Genomic DNA, 12,500 nt, shown 5'->3' with positions numbered 1-12,500 from the left:
GTGATCAAGGGCGTCACCAAGAGTTCAAAACATTCAGGGTTTAGCCTATAAAACTAAACGGGAGTTCGGGGGTGTCACCCCCAGGTACATTTCATAAATACTATTAAGTACATTTCTGCACATTTTCTGTCAGAGAGTAGGGCCAACACTTTGCCTAAAACACGCATGCATGATCTGTTACCTCACCTATTATCCAGACATCTGCATGAAAACATTTAACTCACAAGGGAAATAGACATGTAGCCTGACGAGCCATACCCACATTAAAATGTAGGGTCTGGGCACTCAACGTTGGCAGTGCTCAGTCGAGGAGCGGGATAATCGGTTGTCTTTCAAATTCCCTCTGCACGCAATAGGGCGCGCTATGAGTCCCATGCGTTCTCCCACCAGCGGAGCTAGTTGGCTAGTTCAAACTTTTGCCAACTTAAAAGCTTGTCGTGTCACGCTGTTCGCCAACAGCAACATCCATCTTCTTTGTTTTCAAGTAGCAAGGAATTCAAGCCAAACCGTTGCAACTCTGCCATCAATCATTATGTTAAGCCCGCCTAACATCTCTATACACGATTTGATTGGCTTGATAGAAGTTTAATTTTTCCAGCTCACAAGCCAACGGAGAGTTGCTAGACTAGCCCTGGCAGCAAATGTAATTTGTGGCCGCTAGGGTGCGTCTAGATTTCTAGGCTAATGGACATGGCCAAAGGTTGCCCAAAACAATTTGCTATGTTTTTATAAACAGAAGTGACATTTTTGTGTGAACTTCATATAGCTAAACAGCTTAGTGCATTAACCGACAGTGCTTGGAGACAGTGGTTCTGCAACTGCCATGATCACACACACTGGTGTGCTTGAGTGAGAGCCAAGTGTGTTTGGTGTAAATATTATTTATGATGATTTACACAGCGGTCATATTTTATAAAGGTCTGCCAGGGAAATATTTGCTTTCATAAATGGCGTGCTTTTTCACAAAAGCATAAAATCACTGTGCTCAACTAGCTGGCTACGATTAAGCATTTTCCTTCACCAACCTATGAGCCTAGCCAGTCACGTCAGTGGCACGCTGAGACCCCTCTCATCTGCGGATACAGCAACAGGAGAGTCCTCCACTGCTATCCTGCTCCTCATTGCCTTGATCAATAGCGGAGTGATAATCTGGAGAATCGGGAGAATTCACAAATTCCTGGTGGGCTGGTGGCGTTCTGGGGCCGGGCTTATTACTCTGAGCTAAAAAGCGCATCATATTGCTGTTTGAACATTTTTCTTTGCTGTACCTTCCGAATAGCCTGCACTGTGCGACTGCAGTTCCTTTCGTTTTCAGAATGTTCATTATATCCATAACCTTCAGTCTTTCTTCAGTGAATGGAAGGCTACCACCAGAAACCAACAATCATGTAAGACCTGTATGTGCTCTCTCTCCTGTGTGCATGAAAACTGTGCGTGTGTTGTAGATTTGTTTTAGTACTTTCTATCTGCTTTCCTTTTGCAATCTCGTTTCTGTTTAGGCTATCTTGCTCGCATAGCCTGCTGCTAGAACTGATTTGTCTCTATCACTGGCATGTGTTGCATCTTTTAGATCAGTGTTTCCCAAAGTCTGGGTCGCGACCCACGGGTGGGTCGCAGGAGAATTTATTTGGGTCGCCAGCCCAGCACAATTTATGTTGTGTTATAGGTCTAACTGATACCATTTGTCATTTGATACCAGGAAAGTTAACAGTTTTCTATTAGGATGTAGTTTGTTAACTACCAGTTACGGTTTTGTCATAAAAGCTCATGAAACTGGCGCATGAAACTGGGGGACGAACGCATCGCAGAGGGGGAGCCAGAGCATGGATATCTACCTCTCAAAATTAAACCGTTTTGTGGGGCGCCTGCCATGACCTGTACCTCGTAGTTGCAAACTGCAAGTGACATGAATCCGCCTATTTGCACTAACATTAACAGATACCAGTTCCTCAACTTTACCGATTAAAATCTAGTGACCGTGCTGTCAACTAAAGCAGACATCCATAGACCGGATAAGGATATTCAATTTGCATGTAGATAGTTTCGATTGTAGATGCAATCTTTAAAGTTAATAGCAACCTCCTCACATTCTTATTTCTGATTTAAAATGCACACCAGTGCATTATATTAGGCTACAATTTAAATAGACATTTTAAACACTATTTCTCTTGTTTTCTACCTCGCGAACTCCAAAGTAAAGGCGCATTCTTCCGGCTATTGCCCAAAAGCCTCTTGTTCTGATATAACGACCATATAATATAATACAACAATACAATATAACGACTTGAGTTATTTGCTGTTTACATCGGAATTGACGTCCACAGTGTTATGGACCCATTTGTCTGCAACGCAACGTAGCCTACAACATTTTTTTTAGAAATACAGAAACAGCTTTACTATGCTGACGAATGCGCAACATGCGAGAATTTCCCCAAACTCTCGGATGCGCATTAAAACGTATCTTTTCAGTAGTCATTTCCAACTTTTCACGCTGATGGTGCTCAAAATGCAACACAACCGTGTTCAAAGCAGGGATCCTATAGCAATGTATGGTTGGGGGAGGCATAGAAAAGTTGGAGAACCTGTGGCCTAAAACAATGTTGGTGGTTGCAGGGTAGATTTGAAGTGAAATGGGCCGCGATGGTCTGTCATTTTTAAAAAGTGGGTCGCCAGAAAAAAAGTTTGGGAAACACTGTTTTAGATAACAATGTTGGGTGGGCAAGCACCACCATTTTGAACGTTGAGGGTGACGCATCTCCCTTGTCTTTGCTCCTGTGTGTGAGTGGGGGAGTTTGGGTACTTGCCGGCCTTGTTGCCCTCGCTGGAGGCGATGATGGTGACGGGACTCCTGTTGCTGGTCTTGGTGCCCAGGGGAGTGCTGGTCTTGGCCGGGGCAACTGGGGCAGCTGGTGCCACTGGGGCGTCTGGGACCAGGGCAGGAGGGGAAAGTGGTGCCGGTACCGGAGCAGGGGCAGGACGTCGGCTGACTTCAGGTCCCGTGAGAGCTGGTCCATTGCTGGTTTTGCCCCCGGGACTGATTCTGCTGGAGAGGCTGGACTCACGGGTCTTGCTGGAGGTGCTGGGCCTGTTTGAGCCATTGGTCCAAACGGTCTCACTGGTTCTGCCAGAGGTGCTGATTCTGTTGGAACCGCTGGTCCTGCTGGAGTTGATGGTCCGAATGGAGGTTGGGGCAGAGGTGACTGGCTGAGCTACTGCTGTAGGGAGAGATAGAAAGTAGAGAGATGGAGGGAGAAATGGAGGGGTAGAGGGAGAGATGGGGAGAGGGATGAAGGTGGAGACAGAGAAAGGGATAGAGGGAGAGAGGGATGAAGTGAGAGATAGAGAGCCATAGAGGTGAAGATAGATAGAGAGATCAAGGGAAAAACAGAGGAACAGAGAAGGGGATGGAGGGAGAGAGAATGAAACAAGCGGCGATGGAGAGATAGAGAGTGAGAGAGTGAGAGAGAGAGGGAGAGAGAGATGCAGGATGAGAGGGATGGAGAGAGAACAAGATAACAATTAAATTCCTTCTCAATGCATTTAATTTCTACGTAACACAAAACCGTCTTCACAGACCCCAGCTTGAGCATGACCCTTGATCCCTGAGGTGTGTGGAGAAGAAAGAAAGTCCAGACAGAGGAAGGATGGAGGGAGGGAGAGAGAGAGGAGAGGATAAGGGAGCAGGTGTGATTAATTAGATTGTGTGTGTGTATTGTGTGGGTGTCTGCATGTGAATGTGTGTACATCAGTGTGAATGTGTGATTATACATTTTGTGTGTGTGTGTGTGTGTGTGTGTGTGTGTGTGTGTGTGTGAGAGAGAGAGAGAGAGAGAGAGAGAGAGAGAGAGTTTGACACCCCCCCCCTCCCCCCCACACACTCCACTCCAGTCTAGTGTCTGTGCGGCTGTCAGAACACTGTCACGAGGGGGTCTGGAGGTGGATGATAATGCCGCTCTGAGTCTGTTGGAGTCTACCGCGCAATACCCACTACCATTGAGCATACACACACACACACACACACACACACACACACACACACACACACACACACACACACACAGAGACAGACAGACAGACAGACACACACATACACAGACACACACACACATACACACACACACACACACACACACACCGCTACCCACTCAGGTGGTAGGCACCAGCAGGCAGTACAATAACACACTCCAGAGGGCTGTCCACAGCACAGCTCTCAGACCGGATGAAATGCTGAGACACTGAACCCATATTACAGGACTAGGGCTGGGATAAACGATTATTTTTTAAACGATTAATCTAGCGATTATTTTTTCGATGCATCGATTAATCTAACGATTCATTTTTTCAGTCCGATTCGATTCGATTATCGATTATCTCCCCATTAATTGACTAATAGCAACTTATACATGTTGATTTACATATCTGAATGAAAAAAACATGAATTCCTTAACATTGGAATATGTTTATTGCTCTTAAGATTCCAAAATAAAAGACTATACAAGTGCAAAGTAATGCATTCTTAGTCAGAGGTAGCATTCAGATCAGTTCAGTAGGTCTAATTGAGTGCCTGTCACTTTAAGACGACGTTCGTGAGGGAATCCCTGCAATTAACATTAACACTGTTAAAATGCTGCTGATGTGTGAATGCAATTCATAACGTAGTTAGTTCAAATAACGGTTCGTAGCCTACTTCTCCTTGGGACAAGCACTTTTGAGTCTTGGAAAACACTTTTCCCATTTACATTGGGATTTTGCAAACATTCAGAGTCAATAAAATGAGCCCTACATGAGTAAATTGACAAGCAGATGTATGTAAGCATGCTAAACTTGACATCCGAACAGTATTCTAACGTTAGCTTTGAGATAGGCTACTGCTTGATTGCATAACTTAACTTAGTTTGGTCTCCTCAATGTAGGCTACTATGTTGTGATGAGACCTTAGCAGAGTTAACTTTAATGCAGCAGTTTTGAACAAATTTGCGCAGCATGGTCACGAGGCTAAGCGGATTTAATAGCAATTTAGCCCACCGTGTTCTATGCAATGCTTCTATGTTGCAACAACAATCCTTCAACAATCGTGAATATTTTGTTAAATGCACATGCAGAGGAGGAGCAGCAGGCTCATTATAGTAGGGGGGCCTATGTGTCTAATTTGGGGGCTTGTGGGATTCGCATGTTCATTTTTGGAGAGTATTATATCTTTGTTTTGTTCTAGAGGTTCTTAAGAGTAAAAAAAATGTCTCCATTTTTTTGAAGGTTTTGAAGGACCCAAATCAAAGGTCAAATTCAGAAAAGGTCAAATTTGGTGTTTTGTCCATAAACCTCACATTGCTGGTATTATAGCATAGGGTTTGGTGCCAAAAAGCAAAGATATTCTACAAGGTAGTGTGCAAAAGTGGACCACATAAACAATTCAACATTATAAAACATTTTTACAGAGTGCAGAGATCTCTGTTAAATCAAGTTTAATAGACTTTTACATAGTACCAGCTGAAGTCTGTAAGGCCTTCCTAAGCCTAAGTGTGAAGAAAAGAAAGGGTAAAGGATCAGCTAGACAAACAGACAGGTGTGTGTGTGTGTAAGAGAGAGAAAGAGAAAGAGAGACACTACCAGCATGGACGGATTATGAACTTTCAGGCCCCTGGGCCCAGGTTAAGGGCCCCCACTAATTGTTGCGGGGGACATTTTTTTTATTTTTTTTTTTTTTATTTGATGTCATTTCCTGTATTCTGGTGCATTTTGGGGATGGCCAATACTTTATTTCAATCAGATTCATAGCCTATGTGTTGATATGATGTGTTGATATTGAGGCAATGATTCCATGCAATGGCTTGGGCCCTCTGACTCCTTGGGCCTCTGGGTTTGGGCCCGGTAGGCCCATGCAGTAATCCATCCCTGACTACCAGTGACAGTGATAGAATTTAGAATATCGAATAACTTGAAGCACATAGTGCTCTGTTCTTCATGGTTGGTGATATTAGTGACCTTCTAGCCTTCTACATTTGAGCAAGCACATTTTCATAGTTCATGGTGGCACAGTCTAGTTTCTGAGGTGTGTCTTTCTGTTAGTCAGGTGATGGCACACATATTCTAAAAGAAACAGATTTTGGGCTATGCATCCAGTGGCAGATATGTGTGGACTGGTGAATGACCCATCACTAGAGACAGATGCCAAATTTCTTGTTTTTGTCCATGAGAGAGTATGGAGATGGGTATCACAGATCAGCCAACGATTACATTGTTACAGTGCAGTTATTTTACAACAGAACAAAGCAGTTTGGCACAGGAACTGCTACAAATCCACCTGTAACAGTGAGCATCTGCAGCATGCTAAAATTCGCTACTAGAAATCATGTGAAGCAGGCAGGACTCAGTGTCTTCAGAAAAGACACGATAGACCATCTTCTGAACCTGCAGCAACACCTGCAACTGCATCAGGTCCATCTAGGGGACACTTGTTCAGCAGCAGCTGCTGCCAGCATAGATAAGTGCTTCTTCTGTCAGAATCAGACAAAAGAGCGTCTTCATGAGTTGTCCTCTTTCAATGCAGGCAACCAACCAAGAACTATAAGTAATATTTTGAAGTCAATGACTTTTAACAGGTAGCCAGTGTAAAGATGCTAGGATGGGGGAAATATGTTCATATTTTTTGTGTGTGAGCAGCTGCATTTTGTATAAGCTGTAAGCTCTTTAGACAGGTATTATTACAGCCAGCATAATAGCATTGCAATAGCATTGCAATAGTCTATCCTTGAGATGACAAAACATTAATTTCTCGGCATCTGGTAAGGATAAGGACTTCCTTATCTTTGAAATGTTCCTTAAATGGTAAAATTAAGTTTTGGTGATCTGTTTTATGTGATTACTTGCTAGGTCCTGGTCAATTATAACTCCTAGGTTTTTAACACTTGTGGATGAGGTCAGTGGAAGATCACTATATGTAGCCTGTGATGTGGATAGGATATCCCTCATCTTTTTAGAACCTAAAACCATGACTTCTGTTTTATCTGAGTTCAAAAGCAGGAAATTATTCGTCATCCATGTCTTTATATCTCTTATACATGTGTCAAGTTTGACGGTGTTAATTCATCAGGTTTTATGGAAAGGTATAGTTATGTATCATCTGCTAAACAACAGGGGCCTCAGTACTGAGCCTTGAGGCACTCCACATTTTACCATAATCTGGGTAGATGGTTTATTATGGACCTGTACAAATTCTTGACGTTTAGGAAGGTATGATCTAAACCAGTGTTTTTCGACCTTTTTTGTGCCACGGCACACTTTTGACACTTAAAATGTCCCACGGCACACTAACACACTAATCCTGTGTGAAGAAAAAATAAACATACCATAGCCTAAAATTTCAAACAATACACAGATATGGCCTATGGCTTCTATGCAAGACCTGCTCAATATAATAAGTGCCCTCTGTTTCATTTGTAGGTGACTATATCTAATTTAATTGTTGTTTTGAACTGGATATGTGATGATTCTGTGAATACTGGATATGGGGCCCCTGTTGTACAATGCCTGCATACCACAAATAGTGCAATCATACAATCAATGAGAGTATGTGGTTATAAATTCTTTGATGCAACAGTTGCTTTTCTGGACCAGTGAGTGACATTTGGGTAATTTTCTGCGACACACCTGATGATCTCTCACGGCACACTAGTGTGCCCCGGCACAGTGGTTGAAAAACACTGATCTAAACCAAGCGAGTGCTGAGTCTTTGATGCCTATCAAATTTTCAAGCCTAAGTAGTATGTCATTGTCTGTGGTGTCAAAGGCAGCGCTGAGGTCCAGGAAGACCAGTATCAATACAAGGGTAGGTTTTTTGAGGGAGGGCTTAATAACAGATGTCTTAAACGACTGCGGTACATGCCCTGATAGCATTGAATTATTTATAATCTAGAGCAAAACATTATCCAGGAAGAGGAGAGCAGTCTTAAGAAGGTGAGTAGGAATAAGGTTTAGTAGACTAGTTGTAGATTTTGATGAGGAAATTGTGGAGGTGAGATCTAATATGTTGTGTATATGTAAATGAAGTAAATGTTGTTTGAGGTCTCATCTGTGATTTTGCTATCTTTCAGCAATGGAGTATGTGTATGTGGTGAAACTGAAACTGGTTATTGATCTTATCTCTAATTGTTTGACATACAATCATAATACTGACATACAATCATACTGTTAAAAAATAACTGTTTTGTGAACTTTATTCAACATAGCCAGTGATTTAGGCTAAATGTATGGTGTTAATTATAGTGAAATATACAAATTCACAAAAATAGGGTTAAAACAGGTAAAAAAAATGGAGACATAATTTTTCTCCATGTTCAATGACCTCTAAAGACAGTCCAACCACTCTCCAAAAATTAACATTTCAATCCCACAGAAACCACATAGGCCCCCTGACTATTACAAGAGAGAGTGGCCGGGGCAAGGAAAAGCTGCGTGCGTGAAAAGCACAGCTCAATGATTTCGTGGCCCCCAGCCACAGATTAGTCAATGTATGGGAAACACTGAAGGTGTAAAATTCAAAATATTTAGCGGCACACATTATGCTTAATGAATCGACGCGCATATTTTGCGTCGACATATCTTTTGCGTCGACGTCATCGATTACGTCGACGCGTTGTCCCAGCCCTATACAGGGCCCATCTCTGGAGGCTCATAACACACACACACACACACACACACACACACACACACACATTTCTTACACATACAGTTCAACTAGCATACAAACATACTTAAAACTGGCATACACACACACCCTTACATGTAAAAATCAGCGTACTTTACACACATCCATGTCACACACACACACACACACACACACACACACGTACACACATGTACAAACACACTTACATTCAAATTTACACACACACACACACACACACACACACACACACACACACACACTGAGAGCAAAGCCTCTGCTATGCTTCCTCCATTGCTGTGGGCATTGCTATCGCCCACACAGATCATCAGCCCTTTCTCCCAGCGCCTCACTGCTATGTATGAGGGAGATTCCGTGTGGGCCGTGGGTGAGCTACGGTTATCCGAGGGTGGAAAAAGAAACTTTCTGCCGATCCTTTCAGTGAGGTGTAAGCTGTAGAAGGTGTAAGCTATTGTGGCCGCCTGAGACACAAATGAAAGAGGAATCCATAAAGGAAATAAGAATGCCACCTCAGGGTGGGAGAGATTTTGATCCCAGGGGTACCTGACACTGCTGCTGGAAGAAGAGGCGGAGGAGTCACACACGCACACACACACACGCATGCATTCACACATACACACATACACTAGCGCACACACACACAGGCATTCACACATACACACACAATCAGACAGGCGGAGGAATCTTCCTCAACTCAAATGCACCCACACACCCACACCCACACACACACACACACACACAATGTCAGACAGGCTATTGAACATCATCAAAAGGCAAGGACATGAATGCCCAGGGACAGACACAGGATGGCAGAGAGAGATGGGAAGAGAGCTACTATCAAACATTCACTTTCCACACCAGCCAGCCAGCAACAGGGTTAGGAAAAAACGCCATGTTGAGTTTCTCAGCTCTTTCAGGAATATTGACGCTGTGATTTGGCACAGGATGATTTTCCTTTTCCACTGTGGGTGTAAGGTGACAGAAGAAATCTATGTGTGTGTGAGGTGACAGAATAAATCTGTATGTGTGTGTGTGTGTGTGTGTGTGTGTGTGTGTATGAGTATGTGGGCTGTTCATATCTTTCATGGCTCTAAAGTAGAACTGTGAACCTTGGCAAAAATAAAGTGGAGAAGCACAAAAAAGTGTGTGTTTGCCAAAGTGAGTATGTGATGGCGTGTGTGTGTGTGTGTGTGTGTGTGTGTGTGTGTGATAAATGAGGACAGGCCTCAGACATGGCAACTGGAATAAGCCCCAAAGCGCTCCTCCCCAAGACGACGCCCCCCCCCCCCCCCACACACACATACACACACACAGAGGGAGCCGAAAATCGTTCAGCCAAAACCCATCACCTGGCAACGACAAGAACAAGATGGAGGAGAGAAGGAAAGATTGCAAGGAAGAGAAAACCGAAAACCCTCCATGTGAAAATTCCTAGTCTCAGGAAAGGAACATAAACATTTGCAAGCGTCTATGAGGGAGCCTTTCAGACAAACAAACGGATTGCGGGAGAGGTACATTCTGGCACAACAGCTCAGCGTAGGAAGCGAGGGCTTTAGGTATGCATGAGGTCACTTCTCATAAAGTCTTCTTTCTCCGTCACATGATCCCACCTTCCATCCATAAAAGATTAAAAAAAACATGGCCCTCAAAAGCCCTCGATATTTGATCTTCCCATCTTAGCCCTGTCAAAGAGACACACACACACACACACACACACACGCACACCAACACACCTGTCAAACGTTGTGCTAAGCTAATGCCTCAGCTATAACATGTGGCACCTAAACTGTTGACAGAGGCTGGATTAGCACGAGGCACGCTCAAGACAAAGGACACAGAAAGCGAGCCTTCACGCTATCGACCTGCTCACTCGCTCGGCGGCACGGCGCAGATCGCCCCCGAGGAATCTCTGACGCCTCGCCTCTCAGCGTTATGACAAACACTCGCCACGCAAAGATGGGGTGATGAATCAATAAGGGAGGGAAGGAGAGGAGGGAGAGAAGGAGGGAGGAAGACAAGGAGGGAAGGGAGAGAAGGGAGGAGAGAGGGGCTGGATGTGTGGTTGAGTTGACGTGTCTGTTTCTGCCCCCCTCCCCCCACGCCCCCTCCTATTTGCCCCTCTTGTTGTTGTCGTGGGCCTAGTGGCAAGGGCAGTAGATCGCTGCGTTTTCAAAGACTATGACTAGCTCAGTTTTTATACTTCGAGGACTCACACACACATGCACACACACACACACACACACGCACGCAGGCACATGCACATGCACATGCATACATACACACACAAAATAAAAAAACAAAATGCATGTGCTTAACCAATCCACTCAGTAAAACAATGAACAAAGAGCACCGGGGGGGGGGGGGGGGGGGGGGGGGGTGGGGGCTCCCATCACCTGCCATATGGTTCTTATTGCACAGCAAAGCAACATGTGCGCACACACACACACACACACACAGTCCCTGTGTGCACATACATCCATCCATAGATGCCTTCATTAATGTATAAACACACACACACACACACACACACACACACACACACACACAGACACACACACACACACACACAAAAAATGCATTTAGCATGTAGCAACACATTGACCTGCTAACGCATACCCATGCCCACACCACACACAGACACACCTACTCTACACATAAACACGCACACGCACACACACACACACACACACACATCACCAATCTGTTGGTTACTATGGGAATGTGTTCTGGGAGCTGGATGGGTTTGTAATATCTGGAAGTGCTACAATCATGCTGATGCTGTGTGTAAGAGTGTGTAAGAGTGTGTAAGAGGTCAGTCCTAAACGCTGCTGTTTCGGTCTCTGAATAGCCAGACAGCACAACCACAGGAGGCTCGAAGAGCTTGCGCCACCAAAACACCACAGACTTCCACATCCCTTCCAAATTGGTTTCAGGGAACAAGAAAAAAGTCTGTGTTCAAGTTCACTTAGTTTCAGCCGCAGTTTGCAGAATTGCTTCTGTCAGAGAGCAGTACGGAGAGGCAAAGAAAGCAACACAAAAGATGCTGCTCGGGCCAAGCAAGATATATAAGACACATCAAACAGCAGGGTGAGACAAACAAAGAAAAAATATCAACCGGTGGACTGTTCTGATGCCCTATTGAGTGGTTTACCAGAATAAGCATGGGTTTGGTACCTCATCTGGTAGCACCTCTTAAAGGAACACGCCACCCAATGTCAGTAGTAATATATGTTCTTACCTTAACTTTCACGAGTTGAGTCATACCTCTCCCGTGTCGGTATGTGCACTCAAACGCTCTGGTGCGCGGCTGGACTGTGTTAGCATGTTGCTATGCTAGCGGGCTTTGACGGGGACTAAGCGTAGAAGTAATCAAAAACATCCACGTTTTCCCGACTTAAATACAGTTGCACGAGTAGTTGATAGAAATGCTACGGCCACGCAACATGAAACGTGGCGATTTTCCAAGCGAATAAACCGGAGAACTACAATGTGTGGCGCAATAGCACTTGGGAGTAGCCTACTTCGACCTAGCGTAGTAGTATTGTTAACACCTAATTGTAGATCCTATCCACCACAGAGTTTAGAATCCATGCTGGATCGACCCTCAGCCTCTCCCTCCCCTCTGAGCGAGAGAGAGGTACACACACTAGAGATGCGCTGATGGGCTATTATTTCAACCATAACTGCATAGCAAAACTTATTATCCATCAGCCATCCATCAGCACCAAAGTGTTTTGACCAATTTTCAAAACCGCACCCGCCCACCATCTGCTGGTTGTTTTAATGTAGGCTATATGGGTGATGCAGCGCTGCTGAC

General features: G+C 44.4%; 1 protein-coding gene across 1 annotated transcript in view; it reads right to left on the bottom strand.

The window, feature by feature from the left end:
• The window catches only part of LOC143141805 (von Willebrand factor D and EGF domain-containing protein), an 83,231-nt gene that overhangs the window by 21,513 nt on the left and 49,218 nt on the right, over window positions 1-12,500 (bottom strand). The window contains exon 21 of the mRNA XM_076302512.1: window positions 2,805-3,212. Within this exon, the coding sequence (XP_076158627.1) occupies window positions 2,805-3,212 (408 nt within the window). The remainder of the gene's footprint in view (window positions 1-2,804; window positions 3,213-12,500) is intronic.

This window comes from Alosa pseudoharengus, unplaced genomic scaffold (assembly GCF_046254945.1).
Source record: "Alosa pseudoharengus isolate Yale_2024_CS ecotype anadromous, Long Island Sound unplaced genomic scaffold, YU_APseudo_1.1 YU_APseudo_1.1_scf_24, whole genome shotgun sequence".
NCBI lineage: Eukaryota > Metazoa > Chordata > Actinopteri > Clupeiformes > Clupeidae > Alosa > Alosa pseudoharengus.
Note: the sequence above shows the minus strand (reverse complement) of the source record. Positions and strands in the feature narration are given on the sequence as shown.